Source organism: Amblyraja radiata, chromosome 3, assembly GCF_010909765.2.
Source record: "Amblyraja radiata isolate CabotCenter1 chromosome 3, sAmbRad1.1.pri, whole genome shotgun sequence".
NCBI classification, from domain to species: domain Eukaryota; kingdom Metazoa; phylum Chordata; class Chondrichthyes; order Rajiformes; family Rajidae; genus Amblyraja; species Amblyraja radiata.
In genome coordinates, this window is record NC_045958.1 from 86,789,528 (window position 1) to 86,815,333 (window position 25,806).

Genomic DNA, 25,806 nt, shown 5'->3' on the forward strand with positions numbered 1-25,806 from the left:
GGGAGTATTGGGGAGGCTAGAGAGGATCTTAGTTTCTTCTCCAGACACAAGCGAAGTCCCAGAGGACTGGAGAATGACCAATGTTGTTCCTTCGTTTAAGAATGGATGTAGAGGGAATCCAAGGAACTATTGGCCGGTGAGCCACATATCAGTAGTAGGGAAACTATTGCAGAGAATTTTTCAAGACAGGATTTATTCCCATTTGGAAGAGAATGGACAAAACAGGTCAGGTGGCGGAGGTATGCGTTGGGGAGCACTTCGGGTCCAGTGATCACAATACCATTAGTTTCAATATAATTATGGAGAAGGTCAGAACTGGACCTAGGGTTGAGATTTTTGATTGGAGAAAGGCTAACTTTGATGAGATGTGAAATGATTTAAAAGGAGTGAACTGGGACATTTTGTTTTATGGGATGGATGTGGAAGAGAAATGGAGGACATTTAAAGGGGAAATTTTCAGAGTACAGAATCTTTGTGTCCTTGTTCAGTTGAAAGGAAACAGTAAAAATCGGAAAGAGCCCTGGTTTTCAAGGGAAATTGGACGGTTTGGAAAAAGAGGGAGATCTACAATAATTATAGGCAGCATGAAGTGAATGAGGTGCTTGAGGAGTATAAGGAATGTAAAAAGAATCTTAAGAAAGAAATTAGAAAAGCTAAAAGAGGTTGCTTTGGCAAGTAAGGTGAAAGTAAATCCAAAGGGTTTCTACAGCTATATTAATAGCAAAAGGATAACGAGGGATAAAATTGGTCCATTGGAGAGGTTCAATGTACAAGGACGCCCAGGTTTCGTTGCACAGATATTGAACAATTTATTTTCTTCAGTATTCACCAAGGAGAAAGATATTGAATTATGTGAGGTAAGGGAAACTAGTAGAGTAGCTATGGAAACTATGAGATTCAGAGAAGAGGAAGTACTGCCACTTTTGAAAAATATAAAAGTGGATAAGCCTCCAGGTCCTGACAGGATATTCCCAAGGACATTGAGGGAAGTTAGTGTAGAAATAGCAGGGGCTATGACAGAAATATTTCAAATGTCATTAGAAACGGGAATAGTGCCGAAGGATTGGCGTACTGCGCATGTTGTTCCATTGTTTAAAAAGGGTTCTAAGAGTAAACCTAGCAATTATAGACCTGTTAGTTTGACGTCAGTGGTGGGCAAATTAATGGAAAGGATACTTAGAGATAATATATATAAGCATCTGGATAAACAGGGTCTGATTAGGAACAGTCAACATGGATTTGTGCCTGGAAGGTCATGTTTGACTAATCTTCTTGAATTTTTTGAAGAGGTTACTAGGGAAATTGATGAGGGTAAAGCAGTGGATGTTGTCTATATGGACTTCTGTAAGGCCTTTGACAAGGTTCCACATGGAAGGTTGGTTAAGAAGGTTCAATTGTTGGGTATTAATGGTGGAGTAGCAAGATGGATTCAACAGTGGCTGAATGGGAGATGCCAGAGAGTAATGGTGGATGGTTGTTTGTCAGGTTGGAGGCAGGTGACTAGTGGGGTGCCTCAGGGATCTGTGTTGGGTCCACTGTTGTTTTTTATGTACATCAATGATCTGGATGATGGTGTGGTAAATTGGATTAGTAAGTATGCAGATGATACTAAGATAGGTGGTGTTGTGGATAATGAAGTAGATTTTCAAAGTCTAGAGAGATTTAGGCCATTTGGAAGAATGGGCTGAAAGATGGCAGATGGAGTTTAATGCTGATAAGTGTGAGGTGCTACATCTTGGCAGGACAAATCAAAATAGGACGTACATGGTAAATGGGAGCGAATTGAGGAATGCAGTTGAACAGAGGGATCTAGGAATAACTGTGCACAGTTCCCTGAAGGTGGAATCTCATGTAGATAGGGTGGTAAAGAAAGCTTTTGGTGGGGGGGGGGTGGTGTTAAGGGGAGACTTGATAGAGGTCTTTAAAATGATGAGAGGGATAGAGTTGACGTGGATAAGCTTTTCCCATTGAGAGTAGGGAAGATTCAAACAAGAGGACATGACTTCAGAATTAAGGGACAGAATTTTAGGGGTAACATGAGGGGGAACTTCTTTACTCAGAGAGTGGTAGCTGTGTGGAATGAGCTTCCAGTGGAAGTGGTGGAGGCAGGTTCGATTTTATCATTTAAAAATAAATTGGATAGGTATATGAACGGGAAAGGAATGGAGGGTTATGGTCTGAGTGCAGGTAGATGGGACTATGTGAGAGTAAGTGTTCGGCACGGACTAGAAGGGCCGAGATGGCCTGTTTCCATGCTGTAATTGTTATATGGTTATAAATAGATAGGATGGTAAGAAGGCTTATGGTCTGCTTGCTTTCATTACTAGGGGCATTGAATATAAGAGTCAGGAAGTTATGATGCAGCTCTATATGACATTGGTCGGCCATCCATATGCAGTTCTGGTCGCCCATTACAGGAAAGATGTGAAGGCTTTGGAGAAGGTACAGAGGAGGTTTACCAGAATGTGCCTGGATCAGAGGGATTCAGCTTCAGGAAGAGGTTGCACAGACTTGGATTGTTTTCTCGTGAATGTTGAGGGTTTAGTGGAGATCTGATAGAAGTGTATAAAATTATGATAGGCATAGACAGTTGAAGCCTTTTACCCAGGGTGGAAAGATCCAACACAAGAAGGCACAGCTACAAGATGAGAGGGGGATAGGTTAATGGTACGGGGCATGTTTTGTACACCGGGGTTGATGGACTGCCAAGGGTGGTGGTGGAGCTGGATACAATAGTGGTGTTTAAGAGGCCTTTAGGCAGATGGATATTGCAGGGAATGGAGGGATAGGGATTACATGCAGGCAGAGCAGATTAGTTTAAAGTGGCATTGTGTTCAGCCAGTGACATTGTTCCTGTACTCTTCTGTGTTCTATGTAAATTGAGGCTCTGGTCAGGAGTGAGAAGGAGGCATGGGACAGGGATGGGCAGCTGGGATCCAGTGTTTCCCTAGATATCCGAGGATGCTGTGGGAAGCTGGTGAGGATATTCCAGGATCCCGGGCTGAGATTTACAACTCATCATTAGATACGGGAGAGGTGCCGGGAGGATGCTGTGCCTCTATTTAGTGAACGGCTACAAGGAAAATCCTGGGCGCTGTAGACCAGTGAGCCTGACGTCTGTGGTGGGTACGTTGCTGGAGAGTATTCTGAGGGGTCAGATATATATGCATTTGGATAGGCAGGGGCTGATTAGGGAAAGTCAGCATGGTTTTATCTGATTTCATTTTTTTGAAGACATGACCAAAAAGGTGGATGAGGGCAGAGCAGCAGATGTTGTTCATGTTAGATGTCAGCAAGGCGTTCGACAAGGCTCCACATGGTAGGCTGCTCTGGAAGGTTAGATTGTATGGGATCCAGTGGGAGATAGCTGAATGGATAGAGAATTGGCCTCATGGAAGGAAACAAAGAGTCATCACTGTGGGAGGTACACAAAATTGCTGGGGAAACTCAGCGGGTGCAGCAGCATCTATGGAGCGAAGGAAATAGGCGACGTTTCGGGCCGAAACCCTTCTTCAGACTGATGGGGGGTGGGGGAGAAAGAAGGAAAAGGGGAGGAGGAGGAGCCCGAGGGCGGGCGGATGGGAGGGTGGGAGGAGACAGCTAGAGGGTTAAGGAAGGGGAGGAGACAGCAAAATTGGGAGAATTCAATGTTAATGCCATCCGGACGCAAGGTCCCCAGACGGAATATGAGGTGCTGTTCCTCCAATTTCCGCTGTTGCTCACTCTGGGAATGGAGGAGACCCAGGACAGAGAGGTCGGATTGGGAATGGGAGGGGGAGTTGAAGTGCTGAGCCACCGGGAGTTCAGGTAGGTTATTGCGGACTGAGCGGAGGTGTTCGGCGAAACGATCGCCCAACCTACGCTTGGTCTCCCCGATGTAAATCAGCAGACATCTAGAGCAGCGGATGCAGTAGATGAGGTTGGAGGAGATACGGGTGAACCTTTGTCGCACCTGGAACGACTGCTTGGGTCCTTGAATGGAGTCGAGGGGGGAGGTGAAGGGACAGGTGTTGCATTTCCTGCGGTTGCAACGGAAAGTGCCCGGGGAGGGGGTGGTGCGGGAGGGAAGGGAAGAATTGACGAGGGAGTTGCGGAGGGAGCGGTCTTTGCGGAAAGCAGACATGGGGGGAGATGGGAAGATGTGGCGAGTGCCTATCTCCTCAAGGTATGCCTACTTTGAAGAAGTTCTCCTCCTCTCTCTCTACTCCACAGTGATGGTGGAAGGTTGTTTTACAGACTGGAGGCCTGTAACTAGTGGTGTGCCTCAGGGTTCAGTGCTGGGCCCATTGCTGTTTGGTTTGCATTAATGATTTGGATGAGAATGTGCAAGGCATAATTAATAAGTTTGCAGATAGGTGGATTTGTAGATAACAAAGTGTTATAACAAAATTACAGCAGAACTTGTGTCAGTTGGGCAAGTGGGTTGAGTTAATAGAGTTTAATGCTAGGTGTTGCACTTTGGGAAGTCTATGGCACGACCTTCACTGTGAACAGCGGCTCTGGGCAGGTGTTGTCGAGCAGAGGGATCTAGGTGCAGGTACTTATTTTCCTGAAAGTGGTGTCACGGGTAGATGGTAGATGGGGCTTGTTAGTCAGCATGGATCAGTTGGACGAAAGGGCCCGTTTCCGTGCTGTGGAACAGTATGCTTGAGTTGCTTAGTGACAGTGATGTTTTCCCAGAGGCAAGGTTTTAGGATGAATTCTAACTGTGGGAAATATCAACAAGCCATAGCTGGGGATGTGGCCGTTGTATCAGTGGCAGGACCCATTATCCCTGAGAGTTCAGAGACCAACTGGGATGTGGCTTGGGTTGGTGATGTTTTGAGATAAGACACACCAGGAGGTGTAACTCTGGTGCATAAAACTACATGGAGAATGTGGGACATTCCTCTCAGCAGGGATCCAGTAACTAGGAGGTGGGGTTAACGCTTTGAGTGGAACATCAAACTGCAAGAAAACTTCATTTACACAGTGGGGAGGTGAAACAGGAGTTGCAGCAGGAATGTGGCCTTATTACCTCAAGGTCCATGCATTGAAAGGCCACAAGGGGCACAAGCTCTTTCTTGACCAACCCGATCACCAGAAAATTCAATGATTTTATTGTGAAAAATCATTGTTGAAAGATTCCTCTCTGCACAGAGCCCGTCCTGACCAGTCTTTCCTTATTTACTGGCTTTAGATTTCCAGTATTCATATGATTTTGATTTAGTTTTGATGTTCTGCTTACTCCAGCTGTGGACTTGACCTTAGAGATATTCACCACCCTGGCACATCAAAATGAAATGGGCCCAACCCTGTGTAAGTCTGAAGAAGGGTCTCGACTCGAAACGTCACCTATTCCTTTTCTCCAGAGATGCTGCCTGTCCCGCTGAGTTACTCCAGCACTCTGTGAAACGTCACCTATCCACAGATGCTGCCTGACCCGCTGAGTTACTCCAGCTTTTTGTGTCTATCTTCAGTTTAAACCAGCATCTGTCGTTTCTTCCCACACAGCTGCGTAACATTCTTTCATTTGGCAGCACTGTGGACTGCAAGAGGTTAGAAACAGGCTGTGGTGGCGAAGGAAAGGCAAGTGGGAAGAAAGATGGGACAATTGCAGAAGGGTTGCTGGGGCAGCAGGACCTCAGGATGAGGGTGCACAAGAACAGGTTGGGCAAGCTGTTAAAGTCTGAAGAAGGGTCTCGACCCAAAGCGTCACCCATTCTTTCTCTCCAGAGATGCTGCCTGTCCCGCTGCAACTGTTACTCCAGCTTTTTAGGTCTTTCTTCACAGCCAACACAACTCTGGGCTTTATCCCTGGATGCTGCCCAGCTCAGTGTTTTCAATTCTGATCACATTGTAGAACATGGAGGAGATGCAGCAGAGATTCATCGGGGGGGTGATAGGGAGAGGTTGGGAGTTTATTCACTGGAGAGCTTCAAGGCTGAGTGGTGACTCCCTAGGTAGGTGTACAGGAGCATGCGGGACATGGACAATGTGAACACAGTCCTTTACCCAGGGTAGAAGATTCTAAAACCAGAGGGCCCAGGCATGGGGAGGGACCTCAGGGGCAATGTATTCTCTCAGATGGTAATCTGTATCTGGAGCAAGTTGCCAGAGGAAACGCTTTTATTTCATATTTTACAAGACATTATGACTGCTAGAGAAATAGAAAGGGTTGAGGGCAGGCAAATGGAACTGGTGCAGAATGCCCAGTCAGCATGGATGAGACATAACATAAATGGGTTAACAGTTTGACGTGGCCTGCACTGGCTGCAGGTTTGTGGAGAAAGCAGGACCTTTGAGAGGGAACGGGATATGTGGTGGAAAACGGTCAGGCTGTGTTGAAAGGCACGAGTGAGTTGTGGGGTTGTGGCAGGGACACGATGGCCCGAATGGCCTCAGGTCTGTAACCAGTGCATGTCACTGCCCTTGCCAAAGGTGAGGGACGGGGTGAGGAGAGGAAGGTTTGTGTGGATCCCAGCGCTGCTCACAGACTCTCGTGACTGCAGCATTCCAGTGACCCGCGGTGCGATGGTGCCACACGTGAGTCCCGGGACGGAGCCTGAGAACCACATGTGGGTCCCGTGATGGAGCCGGTGGTGAACACGTGGGTCCCGTGATGGAGTCGGTGGTGAACACGTGGGTCCCGTGATGGAGCCGGTGGTGAACACGTGGGTCCCGTGATGGAGCCGGTGGTGAACATGTGGGTCCCGTGATGGAGCCGGTGGCTGAGAACCACACACGTGACCCGTGACGGAGCGGTGCCTAGGCCGAGAATCACACGCATGTACTGTGTGGCACCGATCTATTTCCCTCATTAAACGAGATGTGCAAAGGTTTCAATTTCCTCACCCACTGCTTATTAAATGCAGAGCTTTCAATCTAGTAGCACCAAGGAGGGGCCTTGTTTTAAGGCCAGGATGGTATAGCATCCTTTAGCATGGGGCGGTGCAGAATGAATTGCCCCCAGGCCAGCGTTTGCTGCCTAATTTCTCACCAGCGTTGAGGAAATGCAAACCTCCAGCACATCCACTCGACACGGAAAACACAACCAACCGGAAACAGACAGGTAACAAAGAGAGGTAAAAAATTTATTGCAGTATTTGTTCCGCCAGTTGTTTTAGCTGGGGATCCCTTTTTCTTGTTTGCCCGAGTGACCCTAATACATTTAAAATCTACATTTACAAAACAAAAAAAAATCAAATAAAATCTCCTCCTGTGTAGGTCAGATACTGCATGCTTTCATTAGAATAAATTATATCCAGCACAGTCTGGCATTGTACATCCTGTAAAATAACTTCTCTCTGGAACTTCTACACTAAAGAAAGCCATTGCTGCTAGGTTCAACTCCAAGAACACTTTATTAAGAACATTAACAGACTAAATTCCAACATTCACTTAACTTTTATTTTTAAACAGAATTCTTTTTCCAAGATATAAACAATTTTTGTTTTGTTAAACTATAATACAGTGGGAGTTTAAAATCAATCGAGAAGATTTGGCTGTACAACAGCGAAGGAAGCTCCCACGGAAATGGTATCTGACAATCGTTCCTTCCCTTCGCCTGTCTCCAACTGTCTCCATCCGCGGATTTCAGTACAGAGTTACTCCAACTGTGAAACCATCTGATTTGTAAGTGTTGCCAGAATGTGGTCGTTTAGCCCCAAGATTCTTCTTCTCACTGCTGTGTTTGGCTGCAGTGTTAGTTGTGTTAGCAGGAAGAGCCTTCCTTTGCTGCATACAGAGATCGCAGAGTCTGAACAACTTTGTTAGTCAGCTTATTTGCACTTGTCAGGGCTATTTTCTTGTAAATGATGTCCGTCTCTTTGATACTGTCAACCCAAGGCACCAGCTTGCGACCCTCTCTGCGTTTGGCCTCTGTCCAAGAGCCGCTGTATGAACCAGCCATCCAATGTACACTGAACCCATTGCTGGTCTTCTCCACAACTCGGGCAATCTGAGGCCGGTCTTTATACTTGGGGCAGCAAATGGCTATCACGTCCATCACATCCACCGCCTCGTGCATCTGGGCACCCAGATCCCCCGCGTCTGACAGTCGCTTCGATCTTCTGGTGGCCTGTCAACAAGCAAGAGAGTGATTAACAGGCAACTGCTTGTGGATATCAGCAATACAGCCAGACAGTTCTAGAGTCTTTTACCCAGAGGAGGGGAATCAAGAACCAGAAAACAGCTTTAAGGTGAGAGGGGAATTACAATTAAAACACAAAGTACTTGTGCTATAACTCTAGGATAAGCACTCAACTAAGAAAACCAAAGTATTGTCTAACTAAATACACTAAAGGCCCACAACACCTCAGGAAGGTTCAACAGTTGGTTCTGGCTTCCTTAGACTATACACCCCCCCCCCCCTCCTAGCCCACCATTAAAGATTGAATAGGAACCTGATGGACAATGTTTACACACTGGGGCTGGTGGATGTATGGAACAAACTGCCAGAGGAGGCTCCTCTTAGTTGAGGCAGGGACTATCACAATGTTTAAAAGACACTTGGACAGTTATATGGACAGTAAAGGTTTAGAGGAAGATAGACACAAATACATTTTAATTCCACTTCCCATTCCCACACTGACCTTTCTGTCCTAGGTCTCCTCCATTGTCAGAGTGAGGCTAAACACAAATTGGAGGAACAGCATCTCATATTTCACTTGGGCAGCTTACAGCCCAATGGTATAAATATTGATTTATCTCACTTCACGTAACCCCGGCATTCCTCCTCTCTCTCCATCCCTCCCCCACCCATACCAGCTTCAAAGTGGTCTCGTTGAGTCTCATTCTCACCTAGCCATCTCACAGCGAACAATGGCCTGTTTATTTTATCATTGTTACTTTTTTGCAAAGTTACATTTGTTCTATGTCTCTCAGTCCCCTTTCCCCTGATTCTCAGTCTGAAGAATGGTCTCATACCAAAATGTCACCTATTGCTTTTCTCCAGAGATGCTGTCTGACCCGCTGAGTTACTCAAGTTTTTGTGTTTATGTTCAGTTTAAACCAGCCTCTGCAGTTCCTTCCTACACAAAGGTTTAGTGGATGTGGGCCAAATGGGACTAGTTTACATGGGCACATGAACGAATTGGGCCAAATGACTCTAATCCCTTCATCAAATGTTTAACGTAGACACTGAAGAAATTGGTTATCATTGAACTAGTGAAGATGACAAACAGGGCTTGTATCACAGTACTGGAGGGCAGAGTCTAGCAGTCTGGGCTTTGACTAACAGGCCCACAAAGTCTCCACATTTCATTAGTAGGCTGAAATGTTGGAGATACAAACAAAATCAACAGAGAAAGCTCTGGGGATATCTCCAGCAGCTTTGGGAGGCGACACCAGCTGCTGTGTCACTGAAAACGGAAGCTTCCTCTCCGTGACAGGAGCCTGACCACTTCCTGCATTGGGCTGCCAGACACAATGTCAATGAAGATTGTTGTATAATATGGATGAGCAGCGGTTGGAGAGGTGTGGATGTCAGCAGTGCCTGCTCTCTTACTTACCCCTGCAATGCCTCCACCCACTCTGTCATCGCCGTCACTGTCCTCGTCGTCGGTCTCCGCGTTATTTTTGGGGCTGGTGCCCCCCAGCAGCGCGTTGATGGCCTTGTTTCGGGCAGCCATGCTCGCAGACACCTCCCCGTCCTCGTCCTCCTCATCAGGATCCAGGTGTTCCATCAGCGTCTTGAACTGAAAGATTAACGGGAAGAGATCAATGATCCACACGGCATCAATGCCTGACGGGGCAGAGGACAGTACCTGGGAACACTGGGAACATGTCACCTGGGAACAGCTCCATCCATGACGGCAAGAAATTGCAGCAAATTGTGGACGCAGCCCAGACATCACACAAACCAACCTCCCTTCTATTGACCACATTTATACCTCATGCTGCCTCCGCAAGGCCAGCAACATCATCAAGGACCAGTCCCACCCTGGCCACTCCCTCTTCTCCTCTCACCCATCGGGCAAACGGTATAGAATTGTGAAAACGCACACCTCCACATTCAGGGACAGTTTCTTTTCAGCTGTTATCAGGCAAATGAACCATCCTACCACAACTAGAGAGCAGTGCTGAACTACTATACCTCATTGGTGATCCTTGGACTATCTTTGATCGGACTTTGCTGGCTTTACCTTGCACTGTAAATATATTGACTATCTTTCGGCTGACTGTACAGCAGGCAACAAAAGCGTTTCACTGTACCTCAGAATACATGACAATAAACTAAACTGAGAAGGCCAAGGACTGTCGGTGAGGGCAAGTGGGGCCGAAGGGCACTCTGTGTGACTCTGCTCAACTCCAGTGAGCATCAGAGGCAGACATTTTTAAATATTTACAACACTTTGAATGAAGAAACTTGTTATTTCAGTATTAAATAATTCCTTGTCCCGAGACCCATTTGTTGAACAAATATCATTAAACCTGCTCAACACTCAAGATTCTGTATCGTTTGATAAGATGACCTCTCTTCTCAAATCCAGTCAATGTCACTAGTCTTGGATCATTAGCCCCGTCGTTTTGCTTTTTAATTTCACCCTGTGGCCTCTGTGCTCCACTAGTTGTGTAACATGGAGCTCCCAATTTGTATTAAGACCCAAACAAGTGTGAGATGCTGACATTTGGGTAGTCAGTCAGTCAGTCAGTCAGGGGTAGGTCCAAGGCCATAGTTCCTTGTGTGACCCAGGTCGATAGGGCAGTGAAGAGTGGATCTGCAATGCTTGCCTTCACGGCCAGGCAACTAAACAACCTTGTGAAACACTGGTCAGGCAGCACGTGCGCTGTTCTGGTTGCTACACTCCCGGAAGGTTGTGATTATGTTGAGATTCACGAGGATTTTGCCTGGACTGGAGGGCTAGCTTCAGGCAGAGATTGGACAGGCCAGGCTTGCTTTACAGAGAGGGGTGAGCTGAAAGACCCATGGTAAGGATATCAAAAGCAAGAGGGCCCAGCTTTAGGGTGAAGATGGAGTTTGAAAGGAACTGAGAGGATTATTTACACAGTGGTTGATATCTGGAGCTCACTGCAAGGTGGTTGTCGAGTCAGGTTAAGAGACTTTTAGACAGACACCTCAGTGTCAAGGTGAAGAATCCTAATGTGGGCAAATGGGATTAGTATAGAAGGGTAAGAAGGTTGCTATGGCCACGGTGGGCTGAAGAGCCTATTCTGTGCTGTACAGTATATTGAACACTTTTGTAACTGTGTCAGCATGCTTTACATACTTGTACTGTGTGCAGAGTGTGTCACTGTACCAAGATCACGTGACAACACAGTATCAAGCAATCAACTCCATTTCTGATTGACCTTACTTTGCTCTTCCATGTTTGAAGGCATCTATAGTTGAATATTTGCCTCTTGTTATAGTCTTTGGTCTGAACCCTCACTAGGTTTGCTTTTTAACACTGATTTACTTCAATCCTTCTTTGCATCCATTTTGGACAAATCAAATTTCAGCTCTACACTGAAAGTCAAACACAGATACAGTGCCCTCCATAATGTTTGGGACAAAGACTCATCATTTATTTCTTTGCCTCTGTACTCCACAATTTGAGATTTGTAATAGAAAAAAAATCACATGTGGTTAAAGTGCACCATGTAGAAATTACAGCTGTGTTTATACACAGTCCCCCCATTTCAGGGCACCATAATGTTTGGGACACATGGCTTCACAGGGGTTTGTAATTGCTCAGGTGTGCTTAATTGCCTCCTTAATGCAGGTATAAGAGAGCTCTCAGCACCTAGTCTTTCCCCCTATCAACACGAGGACCAAAGTTGTGCCAATGAAAGTCAAAGAAGCCATTATTGGACTGAGAAATAAGAATAAAACTGTTAGAGACATCAGCCAAACCTTAGGCTTACCAAAATCAACTGTTTAGAACATCATTAAGAAGAAAGAGAGCACTGGTCAGCTTACTAATCGCAAAGGGACTGGCAGGCCAAGGAAGACCTCCACAGCTGATGACAGAAGAATTCTCTCTATAATAAAGAAAAATCCCCAAACACCTGTCTGACAGATCAGAAACACTCTTCAGGAGTCAGGTGTGGATTTGTCAATGACCACTGTCCACAGAAGACTTCATGAACAGAAATGCAAACCACTGGTTAGCCGCAAAAATAGGATGGCCAGGTTACAGTTTGCCAAGAAGTACTTAAAAGAGCAACCACAGTTCTGGAAAAAGGTCTTGTGGACAGATAAGATGAAGATTAACTTATATCAGAGTGATGGCAAGAGCAAAGTATGGAGGAGAGAAGGAACTGCCCAAGATCCAAAGCATACCACCTCATCTGTGAAACACGGTGGTGGGGGTGTTATGGCCCTTCATGTCCCGCTGAGTTACTCCAGCTATTTGTGTCTATCTTCGGTTTAAACCAGCATCTGCAGTTCCTTCCCACTCACCTTGAACGAGGAAATTGGATTTTATAGACTCCAGGTAGACACATAATGCTGGGGTAGACTCAGCGGGACAGGCAGCATCTCTGGAGTTAGAGAAGTCAATGTTCATACTACTGGGGTGTAAACTACCCAAACAAAATATGAGGTGCTGCTCCTCCAACTTGCGCTGGGCCTCACTCTGACAATGGAGGAGGCCCAGGACAGAAAGGTCAGATTGGGAATGGGAGGGGGAGTTGAAGTGCTGAGCAACCAGGCGATCAGGTTGGTTAAAGCAGACCGAGCGGAGGTGTTCAGCGAAACGATTGCCAAGCCTGCCCTTGGTCTCGCCGAAATACAGGAGTTGACAGCTGGAACAGCAGATACAATAGATGAGATTGGAGGAGGTGCAGGTGAACCTCTGCCTCACCTGAAAAGGCTGTTGGGGTCCATGGATGAAGTCGAGGGAGGAGGTAAAGGGACAGGTGTTGCATCTCCTGCAGTTGCAGAGGAAAGTACCTGGGGAGGGGGTGGTTTGGGTGGGAAGGGACGAGTTGACCAGGGAATTTCGGAGGGAACGGTCTCTGCGGAAAGCAGAAAGTGGAGGAGATGGGGCCACAGTCTTAGAATAAAGGGGAGGCCATTTAAGTCTGAGGTGAGAAAAAACTTTTTCACCCAGAGAGTTGTGAATTTGTGGAATTCCCTGCCACAGAGGGCAATGGAGGCCAATTCACTGGATGGATTGAAGAGAGAGTTAGATAGAGCTCTAGGGGCTAGTGGAATCAAGGGATATGGGGAGAATGCAGGCACGGGTTATTGATTGGGGACGATCAGCCATGATCACAATGAATGGCGGTGCTGGCTCGAAGGGCCGAATGGCCTCCTCCTGCACCTATTTTCTATGTGGGCAGTAGTGGGATCCCGTTGGAGTTGGCGAAAATGTGGAAGGATTATATGCGACGGCTGATGGGGTGGAGGTGAGGACAAGGGCGACTCTGTCCTTGTTACGAATGGGGGGAGGGGGAGGTACGGGATATCGAGGAGACCCTAGTGAGAGGGTCACTAAACTCCAGGTTTGTTGGGGACCACTAGGATCTCCGTACTAGAATGTTTTGGGTGGTGCTCAGCAGCCAAGTGCTGGGATAATCTGTGCCCACTGTGTCAATGTACAATCACTACAGCTTCCAACTGCTAACCCGTTCCCTAGACACTTTCAGGCACAGTCTTAGGGCAAGGTAGACAAGGAAGAAGGGTTTTGGCCAGAAACGTTGCCTATCTCCTTCGCTCCATAGATGCTGCCTCACCCGCTGAGTTTCTCCAGCACTTTTGTCTACCTTCGATTTTCCAGCACCTTCTTGAACACAGTCTTGAGGCAATATATTCCTCCGGAGATACCTTTGGGTTAGGCTTTATGAAGGGGTTCAGGTCATGATTCATTAGTGGCCTCCTGTTATCCAGCCACACACAGTCTGCCTGGACCAAATGGATGCCAATCTTCACCCTGCACTGGTTTTCACAAGATAGACAGGACTAGACACTAACCAAATCTGCTGACAATGAATGCCCTGGTCAACTTTGCTGCAATGTTGAAGTTACCAAAGAAAAGTACAACTTACATCTACGTATTGTTTGACGATACTCCTCTTGACTAAGTCGGTGATCTCTGCATGTCCCACACCATTCCGTAGGAAATCCAGCGTCTGCCTGGGGTTAAAGTGCACTCCAGATTTCCTGTTCACCGCCTTGTCGTACACTTTTGCAGATTCAGACGGTGAATACTTTTGGATTTTACTGGGAAATGAACAGATAAGAATGTTAGAACACAGAACATTACCAGCATGGGAACAGGCCCTTCGGCCCACATGTCTGTGCCAAACATGATGTCAAGTTCAGCTCATCTTTGCTGCACATCATCCATATCCTTGTACCTATGTAAAAACATCTTGAACACCACTATTGTGTCGGTCTCCACCACCACCCCTGGCAGCGGGCGGGAACCCAGGCACCCACCACCCTGCGTACAAAAATACCCCGCACCTCGCCCCTCACTTCAAAGCTGTTATACCTGCCTCCAGCAGCTGGTTCTATATTCCCACCATGTGGAAATGCTGCCTAATGTTCTGATTAAATCTTGCCTCTCTCTCTCACTTCAAACCTGTTCACTGGTTCTTATTACCCAACCTAGGAAAATTACCTTGTGAATTCACCCCATCACCCCTTGTGACTTTATACGCCTCTATAAGATCACTCCTCAGCCTTCTGCGCTCCAAGGGACCTGTCAACCTCTCTCAATAGCTCAGGCCCTCAAGTCCAGGCGATACCCTCATAAATCTTCTCTGCACTCTCACCAGCTTAACATCCTTCTTATAGCAGGTGACCACATCTGAACACAATACACCAAGTCCAGCCTCATCACCATCTTGTACAACTATAAGGTGGCATCCCAACTTCTATACTCAACACGCTGACTGATGAAGGCCAATGTACCGAAAGCCTCCTTCACCACCCCATCTACCTGTGAGCCACTTTCAGGGAACTAAGTACCTGTTCTCTGAGATCCCTCCGCTTTTCAACACTCCCCTGCCTGGGTTTTCTCCGAGATCTTCGGTTTCCTCCCACACTCCAAAGACATACAGGTTTGTAGGTGAATTGGCTTGGAATAAATGTAAACTTGTCCCTAGTGTGTGTAGAATAGTGTTAGTGTGCAGGGATCGCTGGTGGGTGCGGACAATGGGCCTGTTTCTGTATCTCTAAACTAAACTGATCTAATGCCGCTTTAACCACAAGCTTCTCTATTGTAAAGAGTGACAGTAAAGGTTTGTTGTTACGTCCTCAGCAAGAAGGAATATTTCCTGTTTCACAGAAACATTGAAGTTCAAAGCACGAGTAGGCCATTCGGCCCTTTGATCCTGCCACACCTTTCATCATGATCACACTGGTCGGTCACCCAAATTCAGCTGTTTCCGCCAGCTCCCCATATTGCACAACTTCACATTGATATCAAATTGAACATACAAATTCTTCCTCATTGTATGTAACAATTAAGCTTCAACTGTTTTCTGCAGTAGAACATTTCACAGCTTCACCATTCGTTCAGGAAACTTCCTGATGGCAGATTGTGTCTCTGGACTGGGCCTGACAAAATCCAGACTGCAGAATTGCACACGTACTGACTGGATGCTGCCAGTCTGAACTCCAGCAGATATGACCCAATCTTTATTCACACGTGAGAGCAGCAGTCCCTCCCTCCACTGCAAGGACAATCTTCCTCAGTGGAGGAGACCCAAAGCACACACAGTCCTTGTCCCACATTGCACTCCCTGTGCCTTGTTGTTGCCGACACTCAGTTTGTCCAAAGCCCCCGAAGCTCCTTCGCCGCTCACATCCCCACTTAGTTTCACGTCATCAGCAAGTTTGGAAATATATAAATGCTGAGAGGTTTCAAGAGGATAAATGGTGGCCGACTAGGAAAAGGGGAGATGCAGTGAGACATGGGTGTCATGGTACACCAGTCATTGAAAGTAGACATGCAGGTGCAGCAGGCAGTGAAGAAAGCGAATGGTATGTTAGCTTTCATAGCAAAAGGATTTGAGTATAGGAGCAGGGAGGTTCTACTGCAGTTGTACAGGGTCTTGGTGAGACCACACCTGGAGTATTGCGTACAGTTTTGGTCTCCTAATCTGAGGAAGGACATTCTTGCCATAGAGGGAGTACAGAGAAGGTTCACCAGACTGATTCCTGGGATGTTAGGACTGTCTTATGAAGAAAGACTGGATAGACTTGGTTTATACTCTCTAGAATTTAGGAGATTGAGAGGGGATCTTATAGAAACTTACAAAATTCTTAAGGGGTTGGACAGGCTAGATGCAGGAAGATTGCTCCCGATGTTGGGGAAGTCCAGGACAAGGGGTCACAGCTTAAGGATAAGGGGGAAATCCTTTAAAACCGAGATGAGAAGAACTTTTTTCACACAGAGAGTGGTGAATCTCTGGAACTCTCTGCCACAGAGGGTAGTCGAGGCCAGTTCATTGGCTATATTTAAGAGGGAGTTAGGTGTGGCCCTTGTGGCTAAGGGGATCAGAGGGTATGGAGAGAAGGCAGGTACGGGATACTGAGTTGGATGATCAGCCATGATCATATTGAATGGCGGTGCAGGCTCGAAGGGCCGAATGGCCTACTCCTGCACCTAATTTCTATGTTTCTATAGACAAGCTGAGTGACTGAGCACAGCATGGAAGAATTGTGGAATGTGTAGGAAGGAACTGCAGATGCTGGTTTAAACCGACGATGGACACTCCTCAGCGGGACAGGCAGCATCTCTGAAGAGAAGGAGTGGGTCGAGATCCATCTTTGGACTGATAGTGAAATGCCTCTAGACAGGAAACATGGAAAAGCACCAGAATTTATCAATGACCACCTCAGTAGCCAATTTTGGCCTGACAGGAAAGGCAGGTGGCAGGATTGACCAGGATCCCGTGAAATGAAGGGCAAGCTTAAGAAACTAAACATGAATGAAGACTATCTCAATCTCGTCACTAATTGGGACAGAATTCCCAGGGGTATTGAATAAAATAATAGAATATGATCCATTTGAAAAATTGTTGACATTTACTACAGGTAAATGTGGAGGTTTGGGTGAGCGGGACATCAGGGTTCAGCATCCAAGCATCTCCTCGTACCTGTCAGAGAAGCCGTAAAGATTCTTCAGGTGTTGCTTCAGGACCAGCAACAGCAGAATTCCCTGAGAGGCATTGACAAACTCGAGGAGAGGGGTTGAGTCAGGAGGCAGCCGCGACAGCACGTCTTCCAGATCATCCTCATCATCACTCGAGTCCGAGCTGAACCTTTTCCGACACTTGCGGGACCGCTGTGACTCATCCTCACTCCCGCTGTCTTCCGAATGTGTCAACACTCTTTCCTTCAGCAACGGTTCTTTCAATAGAGACTGAAAATCACAGTCAGTAAAAAAATTAAAATGCTAGATGTTTGCTTTAAAACATTCAAACGCTGATATATTAACCGTTGCTGGGATTATTACTGAACAAAGATTTCTTGCAATAAACACTTGGATTAAAAGATGCTAGGGTGGTCAAAAAGACCTTTGGCACATTGGCCTTCAGAGTATTGAGTATAGAGGTTGGGAGGTCATGTTGCAGTTATATAAGACGTTGGTGATGCCACATTTAGAATATTGTGTTCAGTTCTGGGCACCATGTTATAGGAAAGATGTTGTCAAGCTGGAAAGGGTACAGAGAATATTTAATAGGATGTTGCCAGAACTCGAGGGTCTGAACTATAGGGAGAGGTTGAGTATGCTGTGACTCTTTTCCTTGGAGCGCAGGAGGATGAGGGGTGATCTTATAGAGGTATAAGATCATGGGAGGAATAGATCGGGTAGATGCACAGTCTCTTGCCCAGGGTAGGTGAATCGAGGAGCAGAGGACATAGGTTTAAGGTGAAGAGGAAAAGATTTAATAGGAATCTAAGGGGTGACCTTTTCACATAAAGGTTGGTAGGTGTACAGAATAAGCAGCCGGAGGAGGTAGCTGAGGAAGGGACTATTGCAATGTTTAAGCAACAATTCGACAGGTACATGGATAGGACAGGTTTGGAGGGATATGGGCCAAATGCATGCAGGTGGGTCTAGTGTAGCTGGGACATGTATTTCAGTGTGGGCAAGTTGGGTCAAACAGCCCGTTTCAATGCTGTATGACTCTAGTCGTGTAGATAGCTCGTACTCACCTCCCTGAAGGACTGTAGCAGATTACTCCCAGAGACTGAGAGTGTGATGTCAATGTGGTGCATGATGAACAGAGGCTCCTCCTGTGTCTGGAATGGGAAGCAGGCCATGTTGTCCGCAATGTACAGCAGCAGGTTCACCTCCGTTTTCTGCACAGGAAGAAAGCAGAGTCTGACTAGGTTCCAGCTCCCAGCTCAGGGAACCAACCCAATGACCTTTCGAATCAATTCCCTTTTCCACCACCTTTGTGTAGGAAGGAACTGCAGATGCCGGTTTAAACCAAAGGTAGACACAAAAAGCTGGAGTAACTCAGCCAGTATCTCTGGAGAAAAGGAATAGGTGGCGTTTTGGGTCGAGACCCTTCTTCAAACAACCTGTTAGCTGATGGAGTGCAAGGCTATTCAATGTCAGAATGCAACGTCTACATTAGGACAGACAACAAGTATAATGGGGGAAGTGACTCCATCAGAATGTTCAAATTCTGCTCCAAAAATGAGACAAGTCTGGCGACTGCTGGATTCTCAGGACACCAACTTTTGGATGAGACACAGAAAAACAGCTCGCATCCCTCCCCTCCAGGCCAACTCTTCCCGCTCCACCTATACCCACTCATCTTTCATTGATGTAATCTCCCACCCTGAGCAATTGTTTTGCTATTTCTGTGGGCAGTTAAGAAACAATCATATACTCTTCCTCTGGCAGCTCATTCTCTCCCCCACCTCATACCCACCTCCCCTTCTGTGAAAAAGCTGCCCCTCACACCCCCTTTCAATGTTTTCCCTCTCACCTTCAACCTATCATGATTTTATAAACGTCTAGCATATCATCTCACAGCCTACTTTGCTCCAGTTCCAGACTATCCAGTCTCTCCTATTAACCCTGGTTCCACCAACACCATTGTGAATCTTTTCTTTATCCTTTCCAGCTAACGGCATCCTTCCTAGACTTAGGCAACCAGAACTGCACAACATTTTGTACAGTTTAGTTTAGTTTAGAGATACAGCGCAGAACCAGGCCCATTGTCCCACCGAGTCCGCACCAACCAGCCATTCCCACCACTAACACTATCCTACACACACTAGACTAGGGACAATTTACACTTATACCAATTCAACTAACCCACAAACCTGAATGTCTTTGAAGTGTGGGAGGAAACCGAAGATCTCGGAGAAAACGCACGCGGTCACGGGGAGAAGGTACAAACTCTGTACAGATAGCACCCGTAGTCGGGATCAAACCCGGGTCTCCAGGGCTGCAAGCGCAGTAAGGCAGCAACTCTACCGCTGCGCCACTGTGACGGCCCACAGTAGTGCAGTGGTGTCCCAACATCCGTACTCAATGCCCTGTCTGATGAACTGTGCCAAATACATTCTTCTCCACCATATCTATCTACATGGCCACTTTCAGGGATTATGCACCCATGTCCCTCAGTCTCTGTTCAACAGCACTCTCCAGAGCCCTGACATTTCCTGCCCTGGTTTATCTTTCCATAGTCCAAGTTAGATTCTATAAGCGACCCTCAGATCCACCTTCCCAGTTGATCTTGATCCTGTTGCGATAACCTTCTTCACTTTTCCCTCTACACTGCACTTACTAATCATGCCACAACATTCGCATGCAGATCATTGATATAGATGACAAACAAACAACATTGGACCTCGCTCTGATCCGTGCACCACACACACCACTGGTCACAGGCCTCCCTGTGAAAAACAACCCTCCACTAACACCCTCTGAGCCCTGGTGTTGGCTGTATGGACTCAGCGGGACTTTTGACCAGAAAGTTAAAAGACATAGCTAGCTCAACCTGCATCCCATGCAGTTTAACTTTCTGCTCAAAAGTCTGGCTGAGTCCATACAGCCAACATCCTTCACATGACCAGGGGGGGTCATTTAGACTTTAGAGATACAGCATGAAAACAGGCCCTTTGGTAGGTGTACCAAAGTCCACGCCAACCAGCAACAATCCCTTACACTACACACTAGGGAAAACTTACATTTTTTTCTGAAGCCACATAATCTACACGCCTGTATGCCTTTGGAGTGTGGGAGCAAACCGGAGCACCCGGAGAAAACTCATGCAGGTCACAGGGAGAAGGTAGAAACTTCATACAGTCAGGACTAAACGCAGGTCTCTGGTGTGGTAAGGCAGCAACTCCAACGCTACCCCACTGTAACGCCTTCCAAAACTCACATTCATGAGACATGCAAAGTCTGGTACTGTTCAACGATTCTATTTTCTAGAATATTCCTTTCTCTCCTCTGTGAACACGGATGCCAAGATATTTGTTTACTCTCAGCCATTTCCTTATTCTACATTACATTACAATGTTTCTGCACACAAGGAACCTTTGCTTTCATGTTTTTACATTTACCTTGCACCCCTTCCAATTTGTTTTTTATATTTCTTATTCCTTTAACTCTCAAATCCTATCTTGACAAATTTTCAGTCATCCATTACTGGATTCTAAAACTGTCACCCTGAAAGATTTTACTCTACGCATCCTCAAAATGACGTGACACCTTCATCTTAAAATCTAATGGCCAAAGGTAATGTACATTGAGCACTTTTCCAGTGGAATCTTTATTTTTAAATGCATCTCATTCACTGCTTAAACATAAACTTTAAAGTTGGATTTTATAAAGGCTACTTTGACTTTTACTATAAGCCACTTTAGTTAACTCATCTCTTGTCATTAGCTTGAAGTTCTAGACTTTTCTTTCCAATGTATTTATCACTACTAAAGTTGTAATTAGTTCGCTCAGCGGCCCATTTCTCTTCTACTTGAATAAAATACAAAGTGCAGGAGGAATTCAGCGTCTGTGGAGGGAATGGGCAAACAACGGTTCGGATCGCGACCCTTCAGACTGATAGGTCATAAGGGATAGGAATCTAATTTGGCCCTTCAAGCCTACTCCGCCATTCAATCATGGCTGATCTATCTCTCCCTCCTAACCCCATTCTCCTGCCTTCTCCACGTAACCTCTGACACCCGCACTAATCAAAAATCTATCTATCACTACCTTATCCACTGTCCACTACCTGATCATTATCCACTGATTACAGCCTTCTGTGGCAAAGAATTCCACAGATTCACCACCCTCTGACTAAATAAATCTCTCCTCATCTCCTTCCTAAAATAACGTCCTTTAATTCTGAGGCTATGACCTCTAGTCCTAGACTCCCCCACTAGTGGAAACATCCTCTCCACATCCACATCCAGGCCTTTCACTATTCTGTATATTTCAATGAGGTCCCCCTTAATTCTTCTAAACTCCAGCGAGTACAGGCCCAGTACCAACAAATATTCATCATAGGTTAACCTACTTATTCCTGGGATCATTTTTGTAAATCTCTTCTGGACTCTCTCAAGAGCCAGCACTTCTTTCCTCAGATATGGTGCCCACAATATCCCAAATGCGGCGTTACATGCACCTTATAGAGCCTTAGCATTACACCCCTGTTTATATATACAAGCCCTCTTGAAATAAATGCTAGCATTGAGTTTGCTTTCTTTACTACCGATTCAACTTGCAGATGAACTTATTGGGAATCCTGCACCAACAATCCCAAGCCCCTTTGCACCTCCGATTTCTGGATTACCTCCCCATTCAGAAAATAGTCTACGCCTTTACTCCTACGACCAAAATGCATGACTCCACACTTTGCTACACTATATTCCATCTGCCACTTCTCTGCCCACTCTCCCAACCTGTCCAAGTCCTTCTGCAGAGTCCCTGCTGTCTCTACACTACCTGCTCCTCCACCTATTTTCGTATCATCCACAAACTTGGCCACAAAGCCTTCAATCCCCTCGTCCAAATCATTAATATACAACGCAGGGCTGCCAACTTTCACGCTTTGAGCGTGAGAATCACGCCCTCAAGCAAACTCTCACGCCCTCACGCTGATCAGAAATTTCTCACGCTCGGATAAACTGCATGGTCCACGGGTGTTGGAGAGCCGGGGATGAGGGAGGGATGGGAGCAGAACCAGCGGCGGGAACAGATGCGGGGAGTCAGGACTGGTGAGTGTTTGCGGCGCTGATCCAGGCCATGGAGCCGTGCAAGTGTTCCGGGCCGTCAGAGGCGCCGCTGCCGCGAGAGTCTCTGTGCCGAAGGGACAGACTCTCAAAGGGAGGTGGAGAGAGAGAGAGAGGGAGGAGACAGGGGGAGAGAGAGGGGGAGAGAGAGAGAGGGGGGTGAGAGGAGAGAGAGGGGGGTGGAGAGGAGAGAGAGGGGAGAGAAAGAGAGGGAGTGAAGGGAGAGACAGGAGAGGACCGTGAATGGAGAGAGGTAGAGGGGGGGGAGAGGGGAGAGAGAGGGGGGAGAGAGAGGGGGCAGAGTGAAGTGGGAGAGGGGGAAGAGAGGGTAGGAGAAAATGGGAGAGAGAGGGGGAAGAGAGAGGGGTGGTAAAAGAGAGGGGGAAGAGAGAGAGAGATGGGGGGGGCAAAGAGAAAGAGGAGATAGAGGAGAAAGAGAGAGGGGAGAGAGAGCCTGGTGGAGAGGTGGGAGGGAGAGAGCGGGAGAGAGAGGAGAGAGAGAGAGAGAGAGAGGTGAGAGGAGAGAGAGAGGTGAGAGGGGAGTGTGTGGAGAGGGAGGGGGAGATAGAGAGGGAGGGAGAAAGATAGAGAGGGGGGGGAGAGAGGAGAGGGGGAGAGAAGAAATAGGGGGGGGAGAGAGTTAGGGGAAAGAGAGGGAGAGATGGGAGAGGGGGGAGGACGAGAGGGGGGGGCGTGAGGTGGGAGGGAGAGAGGGGGAAGAGAGAGAGGGAGAGAGGGGGGAGAGAGAGGGGAAGAGGAGAGAGAGAGGGGGGAGAGAGAGTTAGGGGATAGAGAGGGAGAAGCTGGGAGGGGAGAGCGAGGGACGAGAGAGAGGACGAGATGGGACGACGAGAGAGGGCGGGAGAGTGAAGGTAGGAGGGGAGAGAGGAGGGGCAGCCAGAGAGAGGGATGAGAGAGAGAGAGGTGGGAGAGAGCATTCGGAGAGATAGAAAGAGAGAGGGACGGGAGGGAGGATAGCTGAGAGGGGGAGACAGGGAGAGAGGGGTGGGTGAGAGGAAGAGACAGAGAGGCGAGAGGAAACGAGACGAGAGGGGAGCGGGAGAGAGGGAGGGTGAGAGGATGAGAGGGAGAGGGAGAGAGGGGGGAGGAAGAGAGGGGAGGGGAGAGTAAGAGGGGAGAGGGAGAGAGAGAGGGGGGTTGAGAGGAGAGAGAGCGGAAGAGAGGGGGGAGGGAGAGAGAGGGGAGAGAGGGATGAGAGTGAGGTGGGAGAGAGCGAGAGAGGGGAGAGAAAGAGAGGTGGAGAGAGAGGGGAAAGAGAGGGGAGAGAGAGAGAGGGGGGAGATAGAGAGAGAGAGAGAGAGAGGGAGGGGGGGAGAGAGAGAGAGAGGGGGGGGAGAGAGAGAGAGAGAGAGAGAGAGAGAGAGAGGAGAGGGAGATAGAGAGGCAGGGCTGCCAACTCCCATGCATTGAGCGTGAGAATCACGCATTTCATCAAATTCTCACGCTGATCACAAATTTCTCTCGCTCTGTTGTGAGAAATTCTGTGATCAACTAAAATGTCAAAACTCATATCAACTGCATGGGCCGCGGGTGTTGGAAGCAGAAGCAGCGGCGGGGACAGATGCGGACGGGGAGCGGGGCTGGCGAGTGTTTGCCGGGCTGGCGAGTCACTCACTGCAGCTCCGGCCATGGAGCAGCCTCAGTGCAAGAGTCCCGGGCCGTCGGAGGCGTCGAAGCGTTGCACCGCTGCCGTGAGAGTCTCTGTGCAAATTTGCCCAGGTGACCGGCATGGATCAGGCTGCGGCTCGGTGCATCCTGGAGGACAACCAGTGGCTGCTGGAAGTAAGTACCAAGCACTGGGTAGAAACGGTGGAAGATAGTGGACTTCAAATGGGGGTGGTTGGAGAAAGCATCCTGCTTGCCTGCTAGATTCTCACTTACTGTAACTGCAGGAAAAATGTTCCCGATGTTGGGGGCGTTCAGAACCATGGGTCACAGTTTAAGAATAAAGGGGGGGCCAGTTAGGACTGAGATGAGGACAAACTTTCTTCACGTAGAGAGTTGTGAATCTGTGGAATTCTCTGCCACAGAAGGCAGTGCAGGCTAATTCACTGGATGTTTTCAAGAGTTACATTTAGTTCTTGGGGCTAACGACATCAAGGGATATGGGGAAAAAACAGGAAAGAGGTACTGATTTTAGATGAATAGCCATGATCATATTGAATAGCAGTGCTAGCTCGAAGGGCCGATGGCCTATTCCTGCACCTATTTTCTATGTTTCTATGCTTGAGTATATGGCAATAAAACTCGATCACTTGATTTTGAAGCATTCATGCATGGTGGAGGTATAATGTAGTCATCGAGTGATACAGTGTGAAAACAGGCCCTTCGGCGCAACTTGCCCACACCCGCCAACATGTCCCAGCTACGCTACCTGCTTTTGGTCCATACCTCCAAACCTGTCCTATCCATGTATCAGTCTAACTTTTTCTTAAATGTTGGGATGGTCCCTGCCTCAACTACCTCATCTGGCAGCTTGTTCCATACCCCCATCACCCTTTGTGTGGATAAATTTACCCCTTAAAAAGTTCCCTCTTAAAAATACTTCATACAAAAAACATTGAAATCATACTTCTACAGTGCACTAAAACATGATTTTAATACATCAAATTTCAAAAGGTTCCTACACTGGGAGCGGGGACCCCCTTCTTCCACACCCTCTCCCCACTCGGTTGCTCCACTCCCTCACCGGGTACCCCCAAGGCCAGTGATCAGTGATCGCAAAGCCTCCCCCCTTTCAAAAACGCTCCAATCCAATTTAAAGCATATATATTGCATTCAAGTGTAAGTTAAAAGACTCGCTACAGTATGCACCATATTGCACAATTTCAAGCTGAAAAATGTAAATGTTCCGTACCCCCCCCATTGCTGGAGTAACTCAGTAGGTCAGGTAGCATCTCTGGAGAACATGGATAGGTGACGTTTTGGGTTGAGATCCTTCTTCAGACTGATTGTTTGCGAATGGTAGTGGGGGAGAAGAAAGCTGGAAAAGTGGGAAAGCTGGAAATTGGCACACACTATCCTGTCTGAAGAAGGGTTTCGGCCCAAAACGTTGCCTATTTCCTTCGCTCCATAGATGCTGCCGCACTCGCTGGGTTTCTCCAGCACTTTTGTCTACCTTCGATTTTCCAGCATCTGCAGTTCCTTCTTGAACATCCTGGTATATCATACCATTTGAATGGAAATGAAGCATGCACCATCAACACTAGGCGTATTGCCAACTTACTGCACTGTCATCGAATAAGTTGAGTAAGGCGATGAGGAAGGCGCGTCGATGTTGTCGGTTTCCTCGGATCATGCTGTAGAGATGTGAACACAAAGCAGTCACGCTCTCCTCATGTCTGCTGCCACGGATTATTTCCTTTATCTCAGAGTGGATGGATAGTTGAAGTTGGTATGACATCTTCATCCCTGCCACTGCTTTCATCTGGGAAAACAGTACACACGCTATTACCCTCTCAAACAAACTTCAATCCATCATTTTACATACATGTGTACAATGCATTTCAAAGCACGACTAGAACCTGGCTTTTGTTTTGCACTATGTTGGCAATATTTTATTTATTGAACTGTTTATGTTTGTTTATTGTGTTTAAAAACCACTTCTGCAAGTAAGAATATCATCGTTCCATTGCGGCACATAT

General features: G+C 47.2%; 1 protein-coding gene across 1 annotated transcript in view; it reads right to left on the minus strand.

The window, feature by feature from the left end:
* Positions 1-7,052: 7,052 nt before the first annotated feature.
* Positions 7,053-25,806, minus strand: part of LOC116971572 (nipped-B-like protein) — an 85,203-nt gene continuing 66,449 nt past the window's right edge. Inside the window, exons 14-19 of the mRNA XM_033018806.1 lie at positions 25,389-25,589; positions 18,101-18,247; positions 17,038-17,303; positions 13,975-14,149; positions 9,492-9,677; positions 7,053-8,059 (exon numbers count right to left, since the gene is read on the minus strand). Of these exons, the coding sequence (XP_032874697.1) occupies positions 7,694-8,059; positions 9,492-9,677; positions 13,975-14,149; positions 17,038-17,303; positions 18,101-18,247; positions 25,389-25,589 (1,341 nt within the window). The 3' untranslated portion in view covers positions 7,053-7,693. The remainder of the gene's footprint in view (positions 8,060-9,491; positions 9,678-13,974; positions 14,150-17,037; positions 17,304-18,100; positions 18,248-25,388; positions 25,590-25,806) is intronic.